The sequence below is a fragment of the Pseudorca crassidens genome, chromosome 19 (genome assembly GCF_039906515.1).
Source record: "Pseudorca crassidens isolate mPseCra1 chromosome 19, mPseCra1.hap1, whole genome shotgun sequence".
Lineage (NCBI taxonomy): Eukaryota > Metazoa > Chordata > Mammalia > Artiodactyla > Delphinidae > Pseudorca > Pseudorca crassidens.
The window spans coordinates 47,101,336-47,124,359 of NC_090314.1; the positions used below are offsets into that span (position 1 = coordinate 47,101,336).

The following is a 23,024-nucleotide window of genomic DNA, read 5'->3' on the forward strand; positions in this document are numbered from 1 at the left end:
CGCCGCGGCACCGTAGGAGAGGCGGAAACGCCACCGGGAGAAAGTTAGTAACCGCTCGGCGAGCACCTGCCGCCGAGGCCCGACCCCAACCTGGGTGGGTGCTGCCACCTGCCGGCCGGAGGGGAGACCGCCCGGCCGGTCGCGGGGCCGGGGCTCCCGGGGTCCTGGCTCCTGCTGTATCCAAGGGGCTCCCGAGCGACCTAGACATGAAGCGACGCCCCAGGGGAAGTAGGATTCTTGTAAGGCCGTCTTGGGCCACCAAGCCTGGGAAAGGGAGGCCGTGGGGAGGGAGGCAAGAGGAGGTGAGTGGGAGCTGTAGGAGGACCTGGGCAAGGGGAGGACGGGATGGCATTTTCTCCACACCTTAACAGGCTGGCCATCCTCTGACATTCTGGCATCCAACTCAGTAGACTAGGTCCGGGAGGAAAATAACTCTGGAACTCTATAGTTTGCAAAGGGCTTTCGCTGTTCTCTGACATAAGCATCATGAAGTCAAGAGGTCACGTAAGTAGGAGACAAAGCCCAGTGGGCCAGAGCGATGCCAGGTCTGCTGCCCCTTCCAGGCAGGCCCAGGGACAAAGCAGGCAGAGCTCTGAAGCCTGGCTCTGACACGAATAAGATCATCCCTCTGGGCCTGGATTCAGAATAATCCATGCTATGTTACCTCCGGGTGTCACACATCCAGCAGCAGCTGGCATGCCACGCCTTCAGGAAGCACCGTCTTCTCAGTGACCAGGGTCACAGGGCACTGGGAGGAGTCCGTACCTGTCCTCCCTTACCCGCTCTTGCCAGGTCTCAAACCGGAGAAGCGGCTGCCCTCTGCCATTCTCATCCTGCCCTGGCCCTCACCCCACAGCCTGACACCACCTTACCAGCCCTTTGCCCCTCACGGGTTTGCAGTGAGTTAATGAGCTGCTCTGAAGTATGAGCAGCTCTGGGAAAGGGGGCACTGAGTATGGCCACCACAGCAATCGCATTTGTCACACTCATTTCTGGTCTTAATAGGCTGCTGGCTACAGGATCAACACATCAGCAGGTCTGCCGGCTCTGGCAAGGGGAAGCTGATGTCTACATTGGTCTAATTGGGTTGGGGAAGGAAGATGGAGTATGTGGGTGTGAGGCTGCCCCAGCACCTCCACCCACCTCCCACACAGGTACATCTGGACCTGGCTGGAATCCTCCTGGGGCCCCAGAAGAAGTCAGAAGGCAACTGTACCTTCTGGGCCCAGGGAAGTGAGGAGCACAGGTCTTAGTGTGGGAGGAGGCCAAGTCTAACCCCAATGGTACCAGCCAAGTCTGGGAACCTCGGTCAGTCGGTGATGCTGGGGGAACAATGGCAGCACAGGGCATTTCAGATCAACACACTTTATTCAGCACCAATGGCAAGTCAGGCTCTGCACCAGGAACACGGATGAATAAGACACAGTTCCTGCCCTCAAAGGGCTTACAGTCTAGTAGGAGAGACTAACCAGTTTTTGGCTGATTATTATACTGTGGATTCAGGTAAAATGTGGGGCAGGGGGTATCCCAGAGCACCTAACCCAGCCTGGGGCTTCAGATGGTGCCTGAGCTGGAAGGTAGCCAGTTGTAGGGGAAAAAAAAGGTTTTCCAGATTGAGGAGCAGCAAGGTGAAGGCAAAGAGGCCAGAAACAGCCTGGTGCACCGCGTGCAGCCTAGCAAGAGCTCAGGGAGGTAGAGTGGTAGGAGGCGGGGAGCAGGGTGCGGAGAGTGCTAGGGAAATGCCACGGTGGGACAGTGGGTCATCCCAGAAGAGGCCTGGCCTCTGCCTCACTACAGCATCACGACAAGGGGATTGTTACTGCCTCCTGGCCAAGGGCTTCAATCTACAGGGGAATCCTGCTTGAAGGCAGCCCTTGGTCTAAACTGATTTCCCATGGTCCACACAGGGGGTTTTGGCCGTGACGGGGCACGTGCTAGGAAAGGGTTCAAGCCCAGGGACCCTCCCAGCTTTAAACACTGGTGACGGCCACTGAAGGTGCTCCTCACCCCCGCCCACAAGAAAGTTACAAGAGTCTACCACTGTTGCTTCCACAGCCCGTGATGGTCACTGTTCCAGAGGGAGGGGCGCTGGGGGAGGTGGGAAGGAGCATCTGCTGACAGAGGGCTGCTTCTCTGCCTTGGACAGGATGTGCTCCGAGGAAGGGTCGGCCCAGTGCAGGGCTCCAGCCCAGATCCAGAGTGTGTGTGCTGAGGGGTTGGGAGGAAACCGGATGCATTCATTACCTGGTTTCAGCCTCTGAGGAGATGGAGACCCAGGAATTCCTGCCTTGCAGGGTCCCGCTAGGGGGAAGGCAGGAGGTAGTGGGTGAGCAGGTAGAGGAGACTGGCGATGCCGGCCAGCCCCGTGAGGACCCCGAGCCGCAGTGGCAGGTACTCCAGGGAGCGCTCCAGCTCGGCGTGCAGGAGGACCACCTGGCGTTTGGTGACGCCCCACTCGCCCGAGTTGTCTAGAACGTGGCGGGCCATGCGGGCCTTGTCCTTCAGGGGCAGCTGGGCCTTGATCCGGGCCTCTGCGTCATCACGGTTCAGGTTGTTCCGCTGCATCAGCCGGGCCAGCTGCGTGTCTCGGTCACTAGGGACCGGGCAGAAGGGCTGCTCAGACATCCCAGGTCCCGGCCTCCCTCCCAATGGTGCGTGACGGGGGTGGACAGCCCTGGAAGCTCCTGGGCTCCCCCACCACACCCCACTCTTTGTGAGCACCCTGGTAGCACTGTGGGCTACCTGAGCCCCTCCCCCCACCACACCCCACTCTTTGTGAGCACCCTAGTAGCACTGGGGGCTACCTGAGCCCCTTAGTGTGAATGTGGAGGGAAAAGGGGCAGCTGCTGTTTCCTGCCACCAGGCCCGAGACTCCCAGTTTTAAGATGGGAGGATTTGATCACCTGGAATCGGCTACATCCTGCATCCCTGGATGGATGAACTTTACTGAAAGACCTGTGTCTGCAAACTAAGCACTTCCTTCAGCTCCCCTGGGGGCCTGGCCCTGCGGCATCAAAAACAGCTTCCCAGTCCACCACAAAGAGCCCTCTCCTTGTCTCCCCACACCTAGTCCTGCACATTCAGAGCAAAAGGACTGGGCTGAGACGGTGGCCACTGGGCTTGATGCCACCGATGAAGTGGGATGCACAGAGCCCAAGAGGAGCAAGGACTTGAGAACTGGGTCCCCTCGGTCCTTGGGACAGGACTGAGCACTGCACAGTAAGCCAGGCAACGCCCAGTCTCCCAACGCCACAGGAAATACAAAGGATGCCTCGCGCGCGCTCTGATGTTACCGCCTGGGTCCTTCCTCGGCAAACGCCCTGTCCTGCTTTTGGCCACACAGGAACTGCCCAGCTGTCCTCTGGAATGGGGTCATCTCTGTGAATGCCTAAGCCCTCAATAGGAACAAGGCGGGAAAGGGCTGCAGCAGCTGTTTTCTGCCATCTGGGGTCTCTCTGCTTTGCCACTAGGCCTGAATTTTCCCAGTTATAAGATGGGAGGATTTGATGACTACAGTTTAGTCCCCTCCTACTTGTGGCCTAGACCCAAGGGCCTCCTGGGATGTGAAGACAGACTTTCCAAGGACAGACATAACTGAACACTAGCCAATCCCAACGCCATTCAGAACTGAACGTGGCAGGAAGTCATTTCTGGCTGACTGATCAGGGAAGACCCTGTAGAAGGATGGCATTTGCACTAGCCTTGGAAAGTAGGTAGGACTTCTGATTTCCTTTGTTAGGAGGACAGCATACTGTCAAGGTCATGGGGCCAATCCCTGCCTGGCTAAGAACAAGGACTATAGCCAACCCTAGTCAGGGACACTGCAGATCTGTGGCTGGGAAAGTCTGGGTGAGAGAATGGAGATGGCCTGGGGCCACCAGTGAGCGCACACCCTTCAGACGGTGAGGCCGTGACCGGGGGCCTCCTGGGGTGTGAAGGCAGAACTCTCTGACAGCCCTTCCTGGAGCTCAGGGATAGTCCCAGATGGTTAAAAGACTGACGTTGTTTGTGGTAAGGGAACTTTTGCCCAAACATTTATCCCACAATTGGCAAGCTCCTTGAAAAAGTGAATAATCACATTTTGGTATAATCACACTTTGGTAAACGCCCATATTATTTCAAATGCCAATTAAAGGAGTCCATGAGGGGGTCCTTATTTTTGTAAAGCGTGGATCCCTTTTATGAAAAGCAAATAATCACTCATTCATCTCTTGGGCATCTCTCAAGAGCCATACAACCACATGTGGTAAAAGTGGGGCATGTATGGTACCCGAGACCCTGGGAAAGGCTGCTCTGGCTGGTGAGTGGGGCTGGAGGATCTCCTGGGGAGCAGGCAGAATCTACAAAGCTGCAATTATGTGCCAGGAGCCACAGCTATCTCTGCTCTTAGCAAAAGGAAAGCATAGGATGAGGAAGGTGGCAGGGAAAGCGTGGAGTCACCTGGTGACTGCAGACGCAACCAGCCCGTCTTGTTTACTCACCTACACTCTAATAAGACTTTTTTTTTTGAATCCCTTGGTACAAAGTTTCAATTGTATTAAAATTCCAAGGCAAAGAGAACTCTGTCCTCCTGGAGTTGGCTTGGCCTCAGTTGACAGTACTTCACAAACAGAGAACAAAGAACTCAGAGAGGCTGCAGGATTACAGGGCGAGACACGGGCCAGTGGGGGAGCGAAGAGGATGCCTGAGTCCCTGCACCAGGCTCAGCAGATTCAGGCTGCCTTTAAATGCCAACCCACAGCGGGGCGCTGGGGCAGAGGGCAGGGTGATGCTTAGGGCACTGAGCGCTCCAGGCCCCGCCTCCAGTGTGCTCGGAGACTCCCCCACCATTAGTCTCTTGAGAGCAACCCTGTGCCCAAAGTACCTGCAGAGCCAAGTGTCCACCTCTGTGTCTGCTGTACTTATGGGTGGCATCCAGGAAGTTTCTGGAAGGCAGACACACCCTGAAGCCTCATCTGCACTCTCACTCCGCTGGGACTACGACTCATTTTCTCTGACAGCTTGATCCTCCTCTGTTTGCCAAACCTGGATTCTGGTTTGCTTCATGTCCTGGGGGACATGAACAAAGCTCCTTCCTTAGCTGGGTTCTGACAACTCCTTCTCGGCAACTTTCTTTTCATAGATTTTGCCGATGGGTGACCCTGGACAAATTCTGTAACTCCCTGCCTTGAGTTTTCTATAACTCAGAAATATCAACTCCTGTCCTGACTACCTTATGTTGAGAGGTAAACTGAGGGAAGTAATAAATGTTTGGAAAGTTGAGAAGTGCTGCAGGAGGGAAAAGGGAACCAATGAATAAGAACACGGTCGCCCAGGGGAGGGCCCGGCATCTGGGCTGAAGTGCCTCCAAGAGCCAGCAGGGGGAGCCCTTCCCAAGCACTAGAGAGACCTGGGGACCATCACTCCCCCACATCTACTCCCAGGCACATCTGGGTCAGGCACAGAGGTCAGTTTCTACAGGCTCTGGGCCCTGCTCCCCCAAACCTCTGGGCCTCCTGGCCACCCTGTGGGGAAAGGCAAAATGCAGGGGGCCATTTTGCAGGTACACGCCTTCCCCCAGGGGTCCTCCTTTCCAGCCTCGGTCAGGCCAGGCCGTGCCACACACTCACCAGTATACCACCACCGTGTGCTTCATGTACTTGAGCAGCTTCTTGGTCTCAAACAGCAGGGGGATATCCAGAATCACGTAGCGGTATCCTGGGGGGAGGCCAGGAAACCCACAAGTTCAATTCTGCAAGCACACACAGGACTATGTGCTCAGTGTGGGAACAGAGTCCAAGCCACCGCCCCCTACCATCAGGAGCTGCCCGGCAGAGGGGGAGACCTTCCGAGGAGAGGCATAACCCGAATGCTAGCCAGTTCCAACGCCATTCAGAACACAAAGCTGCAGAAAGTCATTTTGGGGTGGATGATCCAAGAAGACCTTACAGAAGGGATGGCATCTGTATTGGCCTTGAAAAGCGGGTAGGACTTCTGATACTTGAAACTGAGCAGGTGGAGGTGAGGGTTCCGGGAAGGGGAAGAGCTCTGGCGGAAGTGGAGGCCTCGAGCAGAGTGAGGCGAAGCTGACAAGGTGGTCGGGGCAGTCACAAAGGGCCGAGTTCACTTGATCTTCAACCCAAAGAGTTGTTATTTCTGAACAGGGAGATGACACAGCCAGAGCTGTAGGAGACTGGAGAGAGTTTCCAGGAATAAGTGGGCCTATTCTGCCCTACTTCACCCACTTTTCCTCAAAAAAAGAGAAAAAAAAATGATAGGTTCTCCACCAGGAGCCAGGTCCTGCACGGCGCTCTCTGCCGACTCTCCACGAGAAACTCCCATGGGGTGGTGGCCGCAGCAGCCCCAGAGGGAAAGAGGCTGCTTCTCGGCGTCAGAGGCCGCCTCCAGCCAAGGATTACAGGTACGACTCTGGGGGGTGGGAGCGGTTATGACTCATACTACAGAAGTAACTCCCGTGGGGTAAAAGGCACCGACTAGCCCTCCCACTGCAAGCCAAGGCCGGCCAAGTGGGTGCAACCTCACCCACTGTGTGCGGGCATGTCCCTGGGCTACTCGCCCAGGAACACCTGGGGCTCCTAGTTCTCTTTAGGCAAGTGACCGCTGTGTAAGTGTGGAAGAGCTGGCAGGGATCCAGGAGCAGTGAGAAGCGGGTGTGTGTGTGTGTGTGTGTGTGTGTGTGTGTGTGTGTGTGTGTGTGTCATGAGATGGGCTCAGATGACACGCCTTGGTTTGTCGCCACCACTGTCTCCCTTTGGGCCCCTTACCAAACCTCACCTGTGTGAATGAGTGAACAGATGGCCCGCTTCACAGGAAGACGGTAAGGATTACATGAGCAAATGCCTGTAAACCCCTCAGCAGCCCCTCACCCAGACCCTCACTCACTGCTCCACAGATGATGCCTGGCTGTTATTACTACAGCTCCCTGGAGGAAGGAGGCTGGCAGTGCTGGCTCCCCAACTCCTGTCCAGCCCAGAACAGGGGCCGAGACCAGGTCCTCACTGGGCCTCTTACCTCCCTTTTCTGCTCCACTCCCGTCCCTTCCTCTCCCTGCACTGTCCTTTCTCCTCGGCCCCTCTCGGGAGCTCGCGGACAGCTCTATGCTTCGCTGGCAAAGGGCTATTCAGCTGTCACATCCCTCCTGCTTGATAAGCTCTGCAAACCACCCTGACTCTATTAAGACATCCGTCTGCCTACGCGGAGACCTCCCAACAGCTGGTGATCTTATCTGACGTTTGATTATACCAACTCTGACAGTTGTATTTGTTATACTCATCAGGGGAAAACTGGGACTGTGGAAGCCACAGCTGTCGTCCCCATTTTTCACCTTATCGAGCTGAAAAGAGCTTTCTGGCTTTTATTTAAGTGGTGGTGGCTGGGGAGAGGGGAAGTTGGGTGGATGACACAGCGGGAGAACTTTGGAGCGGGTGACATTATCCGATGCTTAATTTCAGAAGGGGAGAGCCACTGCTGCCTCAAAGCCCTGCAGATAGATGTACTCGCGCCTGGCCTGGGAGCGAACGCGAAAGGGCAGGAATGAAAGGCAGAAGGTCTCGCTCCCGGCGGGGGTGGGCAGTGACGGGAGGGGTCTTGGCACAGATACAAGAGGCAGGACAAAGGTAGCAAGAGTCCTGAGACTGCCCTTGAGGGAGGAGGGAGGAGGCCTGTGGCAAGGTACTGAGATGGGGAGCAAAAGCTGGTCCAGCAGGGAGGATGCTGGGAGCCAGCTCCTGCCTGGCCAGAGCTGGGGGGCGGGGAAGGGAGGGTCAACATGAAGGATGTCTGTCAAGTCATCCCTTTCCTTCTGGAGGGAGGTACTGGCCAGAGGGGACAGCAGTGGGGAGAGGGTCCCCACTCTGTACATGAGAACTTGACGCATGGGAGAATTTGGCCATGATCACAGTGCAAAAGCCCGAAGAAAAGCAAGATGCCTCCCCCATACCCTCCAGGAAGCAAAGTCTCAGCCTCGTGACTGACGGGAGACAATCAGCCAGGCCTTCAACCCGGAGCCTGGGCTGGAGGCTCCAGGGCCCAGCGGCTGACAGGCCGCTCTGTAGGGGCCCTGGGCCAGCCTCTCGCCTGATCCTAAACCATTGCTCTCAGCTCTCCCCCTTCTCCTGGGGACTGACCCCATCCTGGACAGTAAAGATCAGGTCACCCCTGCCCAACGCCATCCTGAAGAACCGTGCTTGGACTGTAGCGTACGGCTTGGGAAAGGCTGCCACAGACCCCTGCTTTTCAAACACTCTCCCCTTCCTTCAGTCCTGCCGCATCACTTGGCCATCCCTGAGCACGCCAGGCTAGCTCTCTCCACTGAGGCCCAGCCCCCAAGGATCATCCTCCACTTAGAACCCACCCCCGCCGGCCCTGGCCATCCCGGAGCCTCCCCACCTTACACTCTGCAAACTTACTTTCCCAGGCGGCTCAACCAGCACCAAAGCTGACTGACTACGGTTTACATTGTCGTGGTGTTTGACAGTCACAGCGTAGACTTTTAGTCTCCCTAAGAACTTGCCCGGGTTGGCATTATTAGCCTTACTATGCAGAGGAGGAAACAGGCGCGGGGGCGGGGGTGCACTCCACAGTCACACCGCTGGAAACCGTGAGGGCCAGGACTTAAACTCAGGTCTTATGACTCCATTATTCGCCAGCTACTATGACTCCCACCCTATTAGAAAAATCAGCTTCCTGGGGTTCATGGCTCAAAAGCCTCAAGTGTCTCTTCTCATTAAACTGTCAGCCCCCTTAAGAGCTGAGGGACATCACTTCTCTCTGGGGCTGGTACAGGGCTGCACGGAGGACGCCAACGAGCAGAGTGAACTCAACAGCCTGGATGATAACCAGCTCCTCCCCCCGCTCCCACCCCCACCCCCGCCAACCTTTCTGCAGGGGAGAAAGGCCTGGGCCCCACCCCGTCCCAGGCCCCGGGTCTTACCCCGGAGGAAGAACTTGAAGGTCTCCTTCATCATTTCCTTGCAGATCTCGGGGTGGGTGATGGAGTTGAGCAGGTGCCGCCGGTCGGGCTGGTTAAAGATCAGGTCCCCCAGGACCTTTCGATCGATGTCGCCATTCTCCAGCAAGACCTCAGTGCCGAAGGCCTCCACGATACGCCGGTGGGCAGGGTACCCTGGCTGGACGACTGTGGCATGAAGAGGAGCCTGGGTCACTCGCTGGAGCCTCCAGCCCAGCCAGGGGACTCTGAGCAACCAGAGGCAAAATGATGGCGGAACCCAGGGGTTCTTCTTTCAGTTGCAGCAAAAACAAGATGAGGGGAGGGAAAGCAGAGAGGAGAGCAGAGTGCACAGAATCCCTGGTGTTGGTCATAGGGTGAGGGGAGCTGGAGGGAAGAGTGGGAGTGGGGCAGTAGGGGGCAGGAGACCAGGGCTGATGGGAAGGCCCCCCCCCTCCTCTGAGGGCTTGAAGAGCCTTATAAAAAGGTGAGGCCTCATGGAAGGAAGGGAGCCCAGGGCATCTGCTGTGTACAACCCGCCCCCCCAACTCACCATGCCGGGCAATGACGTCCACATCAATCACCGCACAACCCAGCTGCTGGAACACCTGGATCACCGAGCTCTTGCCTGAGGCAATGCCCCCTGTCAGGCCCACCAGGAACATCTTCCTAGGAAAGAGGGAGGTCACCGGAGGCCAAGCTCCCCGGTTGAGATGGTCCCGCACAGGAAAGCTGGAAGGACCTGCCTGTGGCACAGAGCAGGCCTAGTCAGTGTGGAGCCAAATGGCTGGGGGACAGCAAGGCAAAGGCGGGGGAGCAAGACACAGCTGGCCAGGCAGAGCCTCCCCTGAGCTCGGGAGGCTCAGGGTCCACCCGAGACAGAAAACTCTTTCAGGAGAGGCCTCCGGTGTTCTTTTAAAGACACTCATGAAGAAGGCAAACTAACACTATAAATTTAGCAATCAAAACGCTGAGCAGGCAGAGCAAGGTCGGGTGCTATTAAGCAAAGAGAGCTTTCTGGAGGCTGCCGTACCCCACTGCAGGCAAGCTCCCATAGGAAAGGGACACCTGTCCCTCTGGGGTGAACCCAAGGCGCTCTCCAGATGGCCCCAGCCTCCGCTTTCTAGTCTGGGACACTGAGGCTCACGGGGAGGAAATGGCCTGCCTGCCACACCCTAGCACCGGCACCGGGAGGCCTGGTGACTGGTGTACACTGAGAGTAATAATCCCTCCTTCTCATCTAAGAAGCAGCCCAGGTGGGGAGCTCAGCGAGAGGCAGTGGCTGAGTGGCCACTAAGCCTGAGGTTTAGAGAAGTGTGGATCATGCCAAGAAGGAACGAGGGAAGGAAAACAGGCTTGGTGGGGAGGTAGCCTTCAGCCTGGCGTGGTGATCTGCGGTTCTCAGACTGAGCAGTTGCAGTACAGCACAGAGGCTAGGAGCACAGACCCTTCAAATCTAGTTGCTCCACCTGCATGCTGTGCAACCCGGGGCAAGTCACTTGCCTCTCTCAACCTCAGTTTTCTTCATCCATAAAATGGGGGTAAAATGCAGATGACAGAACCTGCCTCCTAAGGCTGTTGTGCAGACTGACCGAGAAAACACATCTACAGCCCTTGGTGCACTGCCACTGATGTGGTAAATGCCCTGGAAAGGAGGTGAGGGTGCTGGTGCAGGACGGATGCTCTGAGTCAGTCATACTGCAAGGCATGGAAAGAAAAAAAAGACTTTCATGAAGTCAGGTCCCCATTCCTGCAGCCTCAGACGATCTCACAGTAGATTTTAAGCCGTGTTGCATTTTCAGTAAACATGGTTACCATGTCCTGGACTCTGTTCCCAAACTGGGAGAAATTAAATCAAAGGCCACGTCTCTCCCATCCTTCCTTCAGCATCAAAGGAAGGATGTCCAGGACCCTGAAACCTGTCCTAGGACTTTTTTTTTTTTGGTTAAACAGCAGATTTACTGTCCTAATTACAGTTTGCTTGAGCTTATACTGAAATGAGTCTGCTTCCCCTGAGGACACACTAAACGACAGGGGGAGGCAGCCGCTCGGGTGTGGGCTGAGTGGGTGGGTGGCTTGGGGCAGCAGGGGACCAACCTAGATGTTTAAATCTGCCCGCGCTCATTCTCACCCAGGGAAGCCAGCGAGGAGAGAGGAAAATATCCACCAGAATCATCATCCACGTGGAGAGATCTAACTAAATTATTAAACCGTTTACAAGGCATTTCTCTACAATCTCTCTGAGACTGGAGTTGCCCCCAGGTAGGTCTCCCTCCAGCTTACAAAAGAGGAATTAAGGACAGGGTTCACTTGCGGGGGAAAAAAAAAATTCATCCACTCAGCTGAAGCTTTTTAAAATTTTTTTAATTAAAAAATTAAAAAAATTTTTTTTGGCTGGGCCGCACGACTTGTGGGATCTTAGTTCCCTGACCAGGGATTGAACCTAGGCCCTCAGCAGTGAGATCGTGGAGTCTTATCCACTGGACCACCAGGGAATTCCTTATTTATTTATTTTTGGTGAAGTTTTGAAATGGGATATTTAGCACCAGCGTTTTAAATCCAAACTCTGTCCTGTTGTCCCTAAAGCACTGGGTCCTCTTCTGCGGAAGACCCATCTTGAAAACAGGCCGCAGCTGAGGGAAGGGGCAAGGGCTGGTTCTCCACAAGGCCCTGACCCCTCATCGATGAAAGCAAGCCACTGTCACCTGGTCACCCAGGTTTGCCGAGTTGGGTAAGGGGGCCTGTAAGACCATGTGGCCGAACAGACCTCACCTCCTTCCTGTACACAGGACCAGGATCCGCCTCGAGACCTACTGAGTCAGATCTTGGTGTTGGGGGCTGGAGGTACCCAGGCAGTTCTGCTGTGCAACAGGGCTTGGGATGGACTCTTTGTTTACGATGGTAAAGACTGAGGACCAGAGAAGAAGGGACTTGCCCAGGACCACAACTAAAAGCAGAGCCTGGATGGAATTCAGGGCTCCTAACTCCAAGTCTAGACCCCTGCCTTAATGTACCCCGGGAATGGAAACTTAATTTACATTTAGATTAAGACAAAATAAGGATGGCACATCCGTCTGTAGGCAAATCAATTTGGGGCCAAAGAAAAATTATTTCTTGATGATCACACTGGTGTTTTCCCTCTGCAGAATAGGGGGCCGGATCTTATGGACAACCACCAGGGCACAGAGATAAATTCCAGGCTCAATTCTGCCCCAGCCTCCTTGGGTAACCCAGTGAAGAGCTTCCCTTCTTGGGGCCCTGGATGACCATCTGTAGAAACAGACGAACAGCTGCTTGGCCTCTGCCAGGAAGGCCGAGGGGATGGAGGAGCACATGCCCAGGGAAGCTGTGGGCCCCTGGCTTAAAGGGGCTGGACAAATAACAGCTGTTCCCATTTGACAAGCCCCTCCATAGCTCACTCCTTCATGAACCGCTGAACGAGTTCCTCTGGGCTTTGCAGCAACCAAAGGAAAACACAGGTCTTGCCCCACAGGAAAATTCTGAGAGACAGACAGTAACAAATGGAACCAACCAATAACAGAGCACTGACAGGTGAGCGAGAGCGATCACGTGGTACTCACCCTGGGCCTGGGGAGGGTGGGGGATGGGTCTGCCCAAGAGGCGCACTGACCGAGAGCCCACTGTCCCCTTAAGGCTCAGCAAGGAGGTAACGAAGGTTTAGGTTCCCAGCTGCCTCAAAGTCAGGCACCCAGATCCACGCAGACCTGTCCCGTAGCTCCTCTGCAGGCACCTACCAGAAGAGTGACCACCTTTGATATCCTCTTCTTGATCTGGCTCAAAAACCATCAAAAAGCTCACGATAAGTGTGGCGGTGCTGAGTGGGGGAGGGCATCAAGAGTGACGGGGGTCATTGTTTTAAACGAGGGACCAAAGCAGTCACTCTGAGTGAGGACCTGAAAGCAGCGAGGAAGCAGGCCACCTCTCTCGGTGCAGCCTCGTCCACCCCCCAAACCCAAATCAGGCCTCTGACATCTCTCACCACTTCATTTCCTCTCCTTCCCTTGTGCCCACTGTGCTTTGTACTTTTGTGTGACTACGTGTTAGATAAAATAAGCTCCACAAGGTCACAAGCTGTGTCCAGTTTGGACCCTTCTGTCTCTAGCATCTAGCCCGGTGTCTAGTGACTGTCAGTCGCTCACCAGGTGAGTGATATTGGTCACGTTATTTAAGCTTTCTTTGACTTAGTTTCTTCACCTGTAAAATGGAGCTAAGGACACCTACTCTGGGTTGCCATGAAGAGTAAATGTGTTAATACGTGCAAAGCACTTAGAACAGTACTTAGCACACAAGGAACCCTCAACCAATGTTCCCTTCTTGTTCTGACAGTGTTTGATAACTATGCGTAGAATGAATGACTGAATGACTCCAGAAGCAGGAAAGGGAATGGGAAATACTTGGGGGTCACATTCTCCCCTCAGTGGCAAAGGGGAGGCTTCCAGCCTGCTCCTCTTTCCATAAGAACATGCTGCTCACTGCCAGTAAATCCCTCCAGGAGAAAAGTGCAAACAAACAAAACACCCAATGGGTTCAAGCAGAATAAGGAACTGAGGGACTTCCCTGGTGCTCCAGTGATTAAGAATCTGCCTTCCAGTGCAGGGGATGTGGGTTCGATCCCTGGTCAGGGAACTAAGATCCCACATGGCACGCCACAACTAGAGAGAAGCCTGCGTGCTGCAACTAAGACCCGATGCAGCCAAAAATAAATAAATAAATAAATAAATAATGTGGGTTTTTTAACAAAAAAGAATAAGGAACTGATATGTGAATGGACACACTTTCTTTCCTCCCTCGGGAGAGCTCGGGACTTGGGTTGGAGGCGAGTTCCCTTGTTTTGCATCTCCCAGTCAACAGCCCCACACCGGCCTGCCCAGCCAGGGCCCGCTCCCTCATGAACTTCCAGCCTCTTTCCTCCTCCTTCTGCAGCCTCTCAGGATTTCACCCTGGGCATGTCTGACCAGCCACACGCTTCTCCTCTGAATTGCTTTCCAAAGGGGATGTATCCACGTTGCTCCAATGATCAATATAATCATTCATGAAAACGAGTTGTTCCCTGCCTTGGGACCCAATTATTTTCTTGTGGAAGCAGTGGTTGCAAAAATATATTGTTTTCCAATTAACTGATAAGTGCTATTTTTATCTACAGTTTCCTGGCTCCTGATCTTTCATTATTGGTGAGAGGCTGCTGTTCAAACCTGGGTCCAAGTTCTCTTCTCTTCGTCTGCTGGGCCTATTAAGTCACCACCTCCTTCTCCAGGCTGCCAATGACCTGGAGGGAGGCCCCAGAGCAGGTGCTGGCGGTCAGCCTCCCTCTCCCTCGGCCCTCACCAACACCAAGGGAAGGGAGGGAGGGCGGGAGGGAGGGAGCAGGTCTTTCTTCTACAGCCCTCTCCAGGCACACACCATCACTCCAGGGAGCTTTCATGGGTGGACAGGGAGGTCGTTTGGACTGGACTACAACACTGGTGTTGATGCAGAAAAAAGGATCACGGGGAATGCCAAATCTCAGGGTCTGTGAACGCAGCCACGTGGCCTAGGGCAATTTACTTCAGAGCTGTGGGCTTCTATTTCCTTGCATATAAAACGGGATTAATAATGACTACTCACGGGGGTTTCGTCAGGACTGAATGAGGTACCATATGCCCCCATCACCTCATCTTCCCCAACTCAACGTGTGACACGTCGGTGACTGCTGTCTACTCCCTTTCCCTGAAGGGCACCTCCGTCCTTTCAGCTGCTCAGGCCAAAACCCTCGGCACCCTCCTGGCTCCTCTCTCACAATCTTCATCCAACTTACCCGCGCCCCCTGCCAGCTCTACCTTCCAGCTTCACCACCTAGACAGACACGCCCGCCACCCCCCAACAGCCCCGCCAACCCCACCCACCGTCTTGCTCCTGGATTACTGCAGCAGCCTCCCAGTGATCTGCTGCCACCTTTGCTCCCCGACAGTCTGTTCGTCATAACAGCAGCTAGTGTGGTTGGATAGTGTCATCCCTCTGCCAAAACCCTCCAAGGTCCCCGTCTCACTTCAAGCCCAGTCCTTAGAGTCCCGTAGGGGCCTCCTGACAGACACAGCTCCATTCTCTCCAGGCACCCACCACTCCCCCCCTTGAATGAGACCCTCCAGCCACCCTGACTGCCTTGCTGCTCCTTGACCGTGCTGAGCACTCCCACCTCGGGCCTGTGGACACGCTGTTCCCTCCACACACAAGGTCCTTTCCCCCAAGGGTCTCACGGCTCACCCCCTTCTCCGCTCAGTTGTCACCCTATCAGAGACTGCCCTGAACACGTAAAATAGCACCGTTTCCCTCGTGTTTCACTTTTCTTCACTGCACTTATCACCCCTCAAATATTATGTCTATGTGATTATTTATTGTAATCTTCCTCTCTCCCTAGAATCTGAGCACTATTGAATTCAAGGTGCTTAAAACAGGGCCCGACGAGCAGCAGGGCCTCAGACAATATCGGCTGAATACTGTACCTAAAGCTCACAGCAAAATGTCCAGCTCTTGGGTCAGCAGGAACTCAACAGTAACTATTTTAAAATAAGAACATGTCTGTTCCAGAAAACGTACTGTGACCATCACAAAACCTCTTCCACATCACTTCCCACCCCCACATTCCTGGGCTGAGATATCTTGGGCTCACAAATGAGGAAACCGAGGCAAGGAGTGCCTAGGAAGCTGAGTGTCCCAGCAGGCAGGGACTGGAGTGTAAGAGCTGCCATCCACCGTCTGAGCTGCTCCCTGTGTGCCTGGACGTCGTGGATCCCATCTGATCAGCACCATGACCCAAAGAAGTCAGTTCTTACTTATTCCCATTCTAAAGGTGAGGAAATGGAAGGTAAAAGAAGTTAGGTATTTGCCCACCGTAGTTCCAAGTGGTCTTCGTACTGGAGGAGGCACGAAGATTTTCCAAGGGACACAAAAACATGGTTTAAGAGGAATAAATTTCAACTCAGTTTGCCAAGCGTCTCCCTATGAGAACAGATCACACTTGGAACATGCTGCGGGCTATCTTTTCCCAGGTTCCCAGAAAGGTGTAACTACCCACCCATGCCAAATTTTACTAAGGTGCATTGTTCCACAGTGCAAAATACCCCTGGCACCCCAAAGGGGTGATTCAAAATATAAGTATTCATGCCAAGAATGCGATTGTTTATAGTGACCACGGAACAAATTCTCCTGCTGAGTCCGCTGCTTTCTAAACCTTTGCCCTCAGTAAAGTTAAAGGAGGACCTAAAAGAACTGTCAGCTGACAAGTCATTAGTAATTGACATCACGGTGATTTTTTGGCCCATAACTCAAAAGATGTTCAAAGAGTTGAGTATTACTGCCACAACGAAATGTCTTCAACTCCTCTGTATTTATTTACAAGAACCAACTTTTTCAATGCTTACGGGCATGAGAGAAAAAAAAGCTCTGCTCTTTCTAGCAAATATACATGGATACGTATATGAATTTTTTAAAAAGTTCCATTTGGCTTATTAAGAGAAGCATTTTAAATAAAACTTATGTTTAACAATGATCAAAACTAGTTGTTGTGGTCAATTGGGTATTTTACAATTTTTGAACTCAATCCAAAAGAAAATGTTTAATATTATGACAATACAATTTTCAAGTGTTTTAATTTTTGTACGTATTTTTGTTGCAGAGAAGTAGGACAACAAACCAAAGACTTCGAGCATAAAATCGATTTTACTAGAAAAAAATTCTGTGGAGGAAATATAGTGGAAATACGAGTTCAAGGAGGAAAAAGGAACAATGTAAAATTTCAACCGTTAAATAAAAATTGGTGGAATTCCCTGGTGGCGCAGTGGTTAAGAATCTGCCTGACAATGCAAGGGACACAGGTTCAAGCCCTGGCCCAGGAAGATCCCACATGCCGCGGAGCAACTAAGCCCCGTGTGCCACAACTACTGAGCCTGCTCTCTAGAGCCTGCGAGCCACAACTACTGAGCCCACGTGCCACAACTACTGAAGCCTGCGCGCCTAGAGCCCGTGCTCCGCAACAAGAGAAGCCATGACAATGAGAAGCCCACGAACCGCAACGAAGAGTAGCCCCGGCTCACGACAACTAGAGAAAGCCCGCGCACAGCAACAAAGACCTAACACAGCCAAAAATAAATAAATAAATTAATTAAAAAAAAAAAAGAATCCACCTACCCATGCAGGGGACACGGGTTCAAGCCCTGGTCCCTGGTCCGGGAAGATCCCACATGCCGCGGAGCAAGCTCGTGCGCCACAACTACTGAGCCCAAGCGCCACAACTACTGAGGCTGAGCTCTAGAGCCCATGAGCCACAACTACTGAAGTGCGCGCACCACGATGAGAAGCCCGCGCACTGCAATGAAAAGTACCCCCCCTCTCGCCACAACTAGAGAAAGCCCCCCGCGCAGCAACGAAGAGCCAACGCAGCCAAAAGTAAATAAATAAATAAGTAAATTTATATATTAAAAAAACCCTATATATAAAAAAAAACTGGTTCATGTATTCTTTTCAAAGGATGAGGGAAATCAAATCACTGCAGATTTAAGTGCCTAATGTAACAGTTTTATTTTTTAAATGTCCATATTTACAATTAACCAAAAATCATATCCTTTGAAACTTTCAGAGAAAAATTTTTGCAATCTAAAAATGGGAGAGTGGGTAGTTTTCAAAACAAAGCTAAGCTCACTGCTACTGCTGGCCTGCCTTCAGCCCTAAAGGCACAGGTACTAAGTGAGGTTCTGAACCCTTTAACCAGATTACCCAGGAGGACACATTCAGACCTTGCTCGAAAGACAGAAGAGGATCTGGTGGGAATTTAGGGCTCGAAGGAAGAACCACCCCAACTGGCCTGTCCACTTTCTATCATCAGCCAGATCTCTAGCATTTCATCGTGTCCCCAGGCCTGTCTGCACCCTGCCAAATCCATCTGATTCATTTAGGCAAAATCTGCACAGCTGGCCCCCAAAGAAACCATATGCAAAGGCTTCCACTTCCTCAACTTTAAAACTAGGACTTAACGTCAAAGTTCATTCGGGTGACAATTTCTGCATAACTGGGAGAGAAACATCTTTGAAAACTTCGTAAACAAACTCAGCTCCAGAGGCGCCAAAGCCTCCGTTTGCGAAGCTGGGAGGCGGAGAAAAGCAGGGGGTCAGGCTGCCCTCTTCATCAATGCATAAGTGGGAACTCCATGCCTCCAATTTTTCACATGAGCAGAGTCGGAAAGGTACCCAAGATCACACAACTATAAGTGGCAGACGCTGGCTTCAAAAATCAAAGTTATATCTGACCACAAAGGTCTGAAGTGCAGTAGCTTTGGACTGAACCAGAGTTTGAATTCAATTTCCACCGCCTTCTAGCTGTAAACCTTTCTTGGTTTCCACAGCTGTAAAACAGGGAAAACATCACCTTACTTAGTAGGGCTGCTGTCAAGGCAATGAGCCATGGAGGTAAAATAGTATGTGCTCAATAAACTGTAACCAAGGCTTGAAAGAAAGGCGCGTACTCTACGCTACACCACGCAGCACAACTGGTGCGCCCAGAGCCCGGCACCAGGACACAATACCTCCGGGGTGGACCCAGCTCTCCGGGGTGGCCTGATCGCCCAAGAGAGCAATGCAACCCCGGGAGCCGCCGCCGGGAGCCGCCGCCCGGCCCGCCCCTCCCCGGGCCCGGCAGCTCCCACTTGCCCGTGCGGCGCTCTACGTACCCGGGGCCTCTGACCCGGCCTCGGAAGCCGCGTTTCGCCCAGTCCCACAGACGTTCACTGGGTGGCTCCCGGAGGGCAGACGAGGCCTCAGGAGCGCGCGCACGCGGACCGGACGTCCGGCCAGCGGAAGGGGGCGGGACCGGGGAGGCGGGGCGGGACCGGGGACAGGAGAATCGGGGAAACGCGCAGCCCTAGAGCGCTGGGCCGCTGGGGACAGAAGGGTTACTCCTCTCTCCGAGCCAAAGCCTTTCCAAGCTGGGGGAGAAAATCCGGAGAGTCCTAGCTTCGAATTCAGGACTGGCCATCACTAGCTGTGCAGCCTCTAAGCACATTGTACCTGCCAGGTCTTAAGAGCACTCTGTAGGCATTAATTATCTCATTGAATCCTCACAGTCCTTGAGGCAGATACCGTCATCCCCATTTTACACAAAAGGAAACTGACATTTAAAGGTTAATCCGTTTGCCCTCTCTTAAAATGTACGTTGGCTGCAGAGCTCATTATGTCCATACAAGCCTAGTAAGTCACTTTACCTCTCACTCTCCTCAATCAAAGTGCAAATAATCGCTACTGTGCTGCTTGTTGAAAGAATTGGAAATACATAAAAGCATCTAATGGTGCCTCACATATAGTAGGTGGTCCTTAATTAACTCCTACTCTACCTCCTTTCCCTCTCCCTTAACTGTACTTCTGCTTTCCGCTTCCTTTAAGGTAGGAATCTTGTCTATCTTCACCACTAGTATCCTCAGTGCCTAGAACAGTGCCCATCATAGTAGGGATCCAATACACTGAAGGATGAAGTAATCCAACATCTTTCTCTGATCCCTCCAGTCCCTGAAACCTTTCTCCTTGATATCAACAGCACTGGCTGACATCACCCAATAAATAGGATTGCATCTCATGATCAAAGGGACCATTTGGTCCAAACACCTGTCTAGATCATCTCTGCTACCTCTACTTGCACATGTCCAGAGTCAGCAAACTCACTGTCTTTCGAGACACCTTCATGCTATCTTTGAAGTCCAGTCCTGGCAGTTAGAAAGTTTTTCCTTAGGTAATATCTCTCCTAATTCTAATCCATAGGGTCATACTAAAACATTTCTAATTCCTATTCCATAGCGCCAGATCTAATGGCCCAGTTCCCTTCCTGGACCAAACAACTTTCAGATAACCTCGATTTGTGGTTCTCCACCTTTTCCCTACTCCTGACACATCAGAGGGGTACTCAGACTCCCATCAGTAACCATGGCTGGCCATGGCAGTGATAGGAATAGGAAGATGCCTGCCTCTCCCCCAAGGTATAAAGCTCTTCCTGGGGTACATTGTTAGGAAACCCCTGCAAGATGATCCTGCTTTTCCCGGATTCTGCCTTACAGTATTGTGAGCTACTGATGTACAAGTGGGGGCTCTGTTTTCTAAGTAAGCATCCTTGTGGTCCAATCTGCCAACAGCAGATGCCTCTCTGCTCTGGGATGATCCGGGAAGAAAGGCTGAAGGGCTGCTGCAGGGGCTTCAACCCAAGAACCTCCTCTGAACTGAAGCTCCACCTTTGCAGTTTTTTTTTTTTTTTTTGGCGGTACGCGGTCTCTCACTGTTGTGGCCTCTCCCGTTGCGGAGCACAGGCTCCAGACGCGCAGGCTCAGCAGCCATGGCTCAAGGGCCTAGCTGCTCCGCGGCATGTGGGATCTTCCCGGACTGGGGCACGAACCCACGTCCCCTGCATCGGCAGGCGGACTCTCAACCACTGTGCCACCAGGGGAGCCCCCAACTTCGCAGTTTTGAGGTGTTGCCATCAAGGGCTTTTTTGGCTCAAACACATATCCTCTGTTATTCGGGATGGCAATAATAAACTTTGAGCTGGCTCTGGCTGCTTACACAATCTCACTTCATCCTGACAATGACCTGCATCTCAGTCACCCCTGTGTCCTTAGCATCTAGCGTAGTGGCTGGACTACAGAGTTGCATCAAGTTGTGTTTGGTGAACAACCTTATGAGTCCAATAGAGATGACTCCTTTGACTCCTGGGTCTTTGACTCGCTTCTTAAAACTAAACTTACTTTCCATATGTTTATTTTAAATAAATATTAATATGCAATTAAATTTATACCATCCCTCACAAATATCATTAATATTTATCCTTTATTAAACAGCTTAAGAAAACTTTCCCAGCTGGGAGATAAAGTCCAAACTCTGAAGATAAGCCTGAAACTTAAGGCCTTCTGTAACCTGGCCCCTGATCACCTCTCCAGACATATGTCTCACCATATGTCTCACCATATGTTCCCCCCCTGGGAAAGGCAAAGGAGGAAGGCAATTTAGTTACTACACCAGACTTTGTGTTAAAACACCAGGTTCAAGTCCAAACTCATCCTAGGTAGCAGTGAAACTTTGGACAAATCATTGCACTTCTTGTTTTCTGACTGTAAAACAGGAATAAAACCAGCCCTGCTGGGGCTTCCCTGGTGGTGCAGTGGTTAAGAATCCACCTGCCAATGCAGGGGACGGGTTCGAGACCTGGTCCAGGAAGATCCCACATGCCACGGAGCACCTAAGCCCGTGCGCCAAAACTACTGAGTCTGCACTCTAGAGCCCTTTTGGTCACAACAGTCACATTGCCTGCCTACCTCCCAGAAGGGCTCTCCACTGAGCAAAAACTGCTCAGTTTGCAGTGAAATACAATGCAGAGTGTCTTACTTAAGCTTCGAATTGCAAGAATGGCAGGGGCCACAGACACCAGCACCATCATCCTCTACAATCACTCTTCATCAGTCATGTTTCATTAGCCTTTGTTTAACCTCTACGAATCTGTGGGAAAAGAAAATATAGGGCTGGGAATTAGAATAACAGAAGTGGGTTCTGACCTAAGGTCTGCAACTAGGTATCACTGTGATTTTTTTGTTTTTTGCAAGCACGATTTTCTTCAAGTTTCCTTCACAAAGTCGCATGAGGTATAATAGGTGAAACAGTTAGAAAAGTTAAATCCATCTGACACATGTAAGGCTTTATTATTATCTCTGACCTCCTCCCTTTGCCTTCACTGCATATAAGGCATCGCAGCAGTCTTGGCCCTGGAGAGATGAGTGTGGGTAACAGCTCTCAGCCTGAGTGGGTGTCTTTGCCTCCCAAAGTTAAATATAAATGATTGGGGGCTATCTGCTGCTTTGGATCATATTTACTTCTGCTCTTGCCACTGATATAAAAACCAAAAGTTAACTATATTTAGCTGTTTTATTTGTTTTGTTTCCCTGAGTCAGATGGGAACTATTTCTTCCTACTCTATTCCTCTTCCCACGTTGAGAGTTTCCCAAAGGCAAAGATTATTTCCCTTTTTGGCCATTGGAGCTCTCTGATGATAAGAATTTGTCCTTCCCTCACCACCCACCATAACCCAACCTGAATGGGAAATCTCTAGGAATGCGACCCTTGTCTCTGGGCTTTGCTTCAAGAATCAGGTGCGATTATTCAGTCACAGGAGTGAGACCCAAGGGAGTGGACCACTCAGTCAAGGGTAAAAATAGCTTAAGATGTCAAAATTACCTTCTAATAACTGATTTCCTTGGGTAGATGTATCAGACAATGGGACTTTTGTGGTGGTGAAAAATTCAGAGGGCCTAAGACAGATCCATATTTGTACACTGATTTTGCCACTTATTAGCTATGTGATTGTGCAATTTACCAACCAATCTGGGCCACATTTCTTGTCTGTGAATAACGGGAACAGTGCCCACATTCTAGGCTTGTTGACAGGATTAAATGAGATGTACTAAAAGCCTTACCACAGAGCCTGGCATGTAAGTGCTCATTAAGATTAATTGTGAAGGGTTGCTGCGGAGAATGAAAGGGACTGTGGGTGTGGAAGAGCTTAAGTATCTTCCGGCCAATTAAGCAGCAAGGCCTGACAGAGCAGTCAGATGTCCTTGCTGAGGATCACTGTTCCGCACATCACAATTCACCGCCTCTCAAGAGGCCTCGAGCTACCAACGACCAGGGGCTGCCCAGAGTCCCGAGTGAGGAAACGCGACCAGGAGCCAACCTGGCTTCTTGCAGTAAGGGCTCTTCAAGAAGGCCCTATGCATTTGGGCTCCCAGTGCGGCACTGCCGCGGGCTTCAAGGCCTCTTACTTACCCGGGAATGGTAACAGTCCTTAACGGCAGCCAATAACGGCTCACCTGCGGCCCAGACACTAGCAAGGGCGGGATGAGGTCAAACCTTGGATTTTGGAGCCCACGCCCCAAACCCTAGACCTGCATTGAACTACAATTCCCAGCATGCCACGCGGCCGCCCGGGTGGCAGAGCGTGGGCCTCGCCAACCTTGGGCCGTTCTTTCTTCCCGCGCGGCCGAACTCCCAGAACTTCCGGG

At 52.3% G+C, this 23,024-nt stretch overlaps 1 protein-coding gene across 23 annotated transcripts; it reads right to left on the minus strand.

Annotated features, from left to right (window-relative positions):
• Nucleotides 1-1,349: 1,349 nt before the first annotated feature.
• DCAKD (dephospho-CoA kinase domain containing) lies at nucleotides 1,350-22,989 on the minus strand. 23 transcript variants are annotated; one of them, XM_067716498.1, is made up of 8 exons: nucleotides 22,789-22,989; nucleotides 21,358-21,468; nucleotides 12,529-12,698; nucleotides 10,510-10,645; nucleotides 9,501-9,612; nucleotides 8,933-9,136; nucleotides 5,610-5,697; nucleotides 1,350-2,593 (listed from the first exon to the last, which is right to left on the minus strand). In XM_067716498.1, the coding sequence occupies exons 4-8, from the start codon at nucleotides 10,642-10,644 to the stop codon at nucleotides 2,302-2,304; spliced, it is 831 nt and encodes a 276-aa protein (XP_067572599.1). In that variant the 5' UTR covers nucleotide 10,645; nucleotides 12,529-12,698; nucleotides 21,358-21,468; nucleotides 22,789-22,989; the 3' UTR covers nucleotides 1,350-2,301. The 23 variants fall into 23 exon arrangements, with proteins under 23 accessions (XP_067572599.1, XP_067572598.1, XP_067572595.1 ...); XM_067716497.1 differs by lacking the exon at nucleotides 12,529-12,698; XM_067716494.1 differs by lacking the exons at nucleotides 21,358-21,468; nucleotides 22,789-22,989 and adding an exon at nucleotides 18,666-18,803.
• Between the last annotated feature and the right edge of the window lie 35 nt (nucleotides 22,990-23,024).

Coding starts and splice junctions, on each gene's coding strand:
- DCAKD (XM_067716493.1), bottom strand. CDS start 15,754: ATGGTGCTGATCAGATGGGATCCACGACGTCCAGGCACACAGGGAGCA. Junction 9,137..9,500: donor GGACGTCATTGCCCGGCATG/GTGAGTTGGGGG, acceptor TTCATGCCACAG/TCGTCCAGCCAGGGTACCCT. Junction 2,594..5,609: donor CACACGGTGGTGGTATACTG/GTGAGTGTGTGG, acceptor CCCGGTCCCTAG/TGACCGAGACACGCAGCTGG.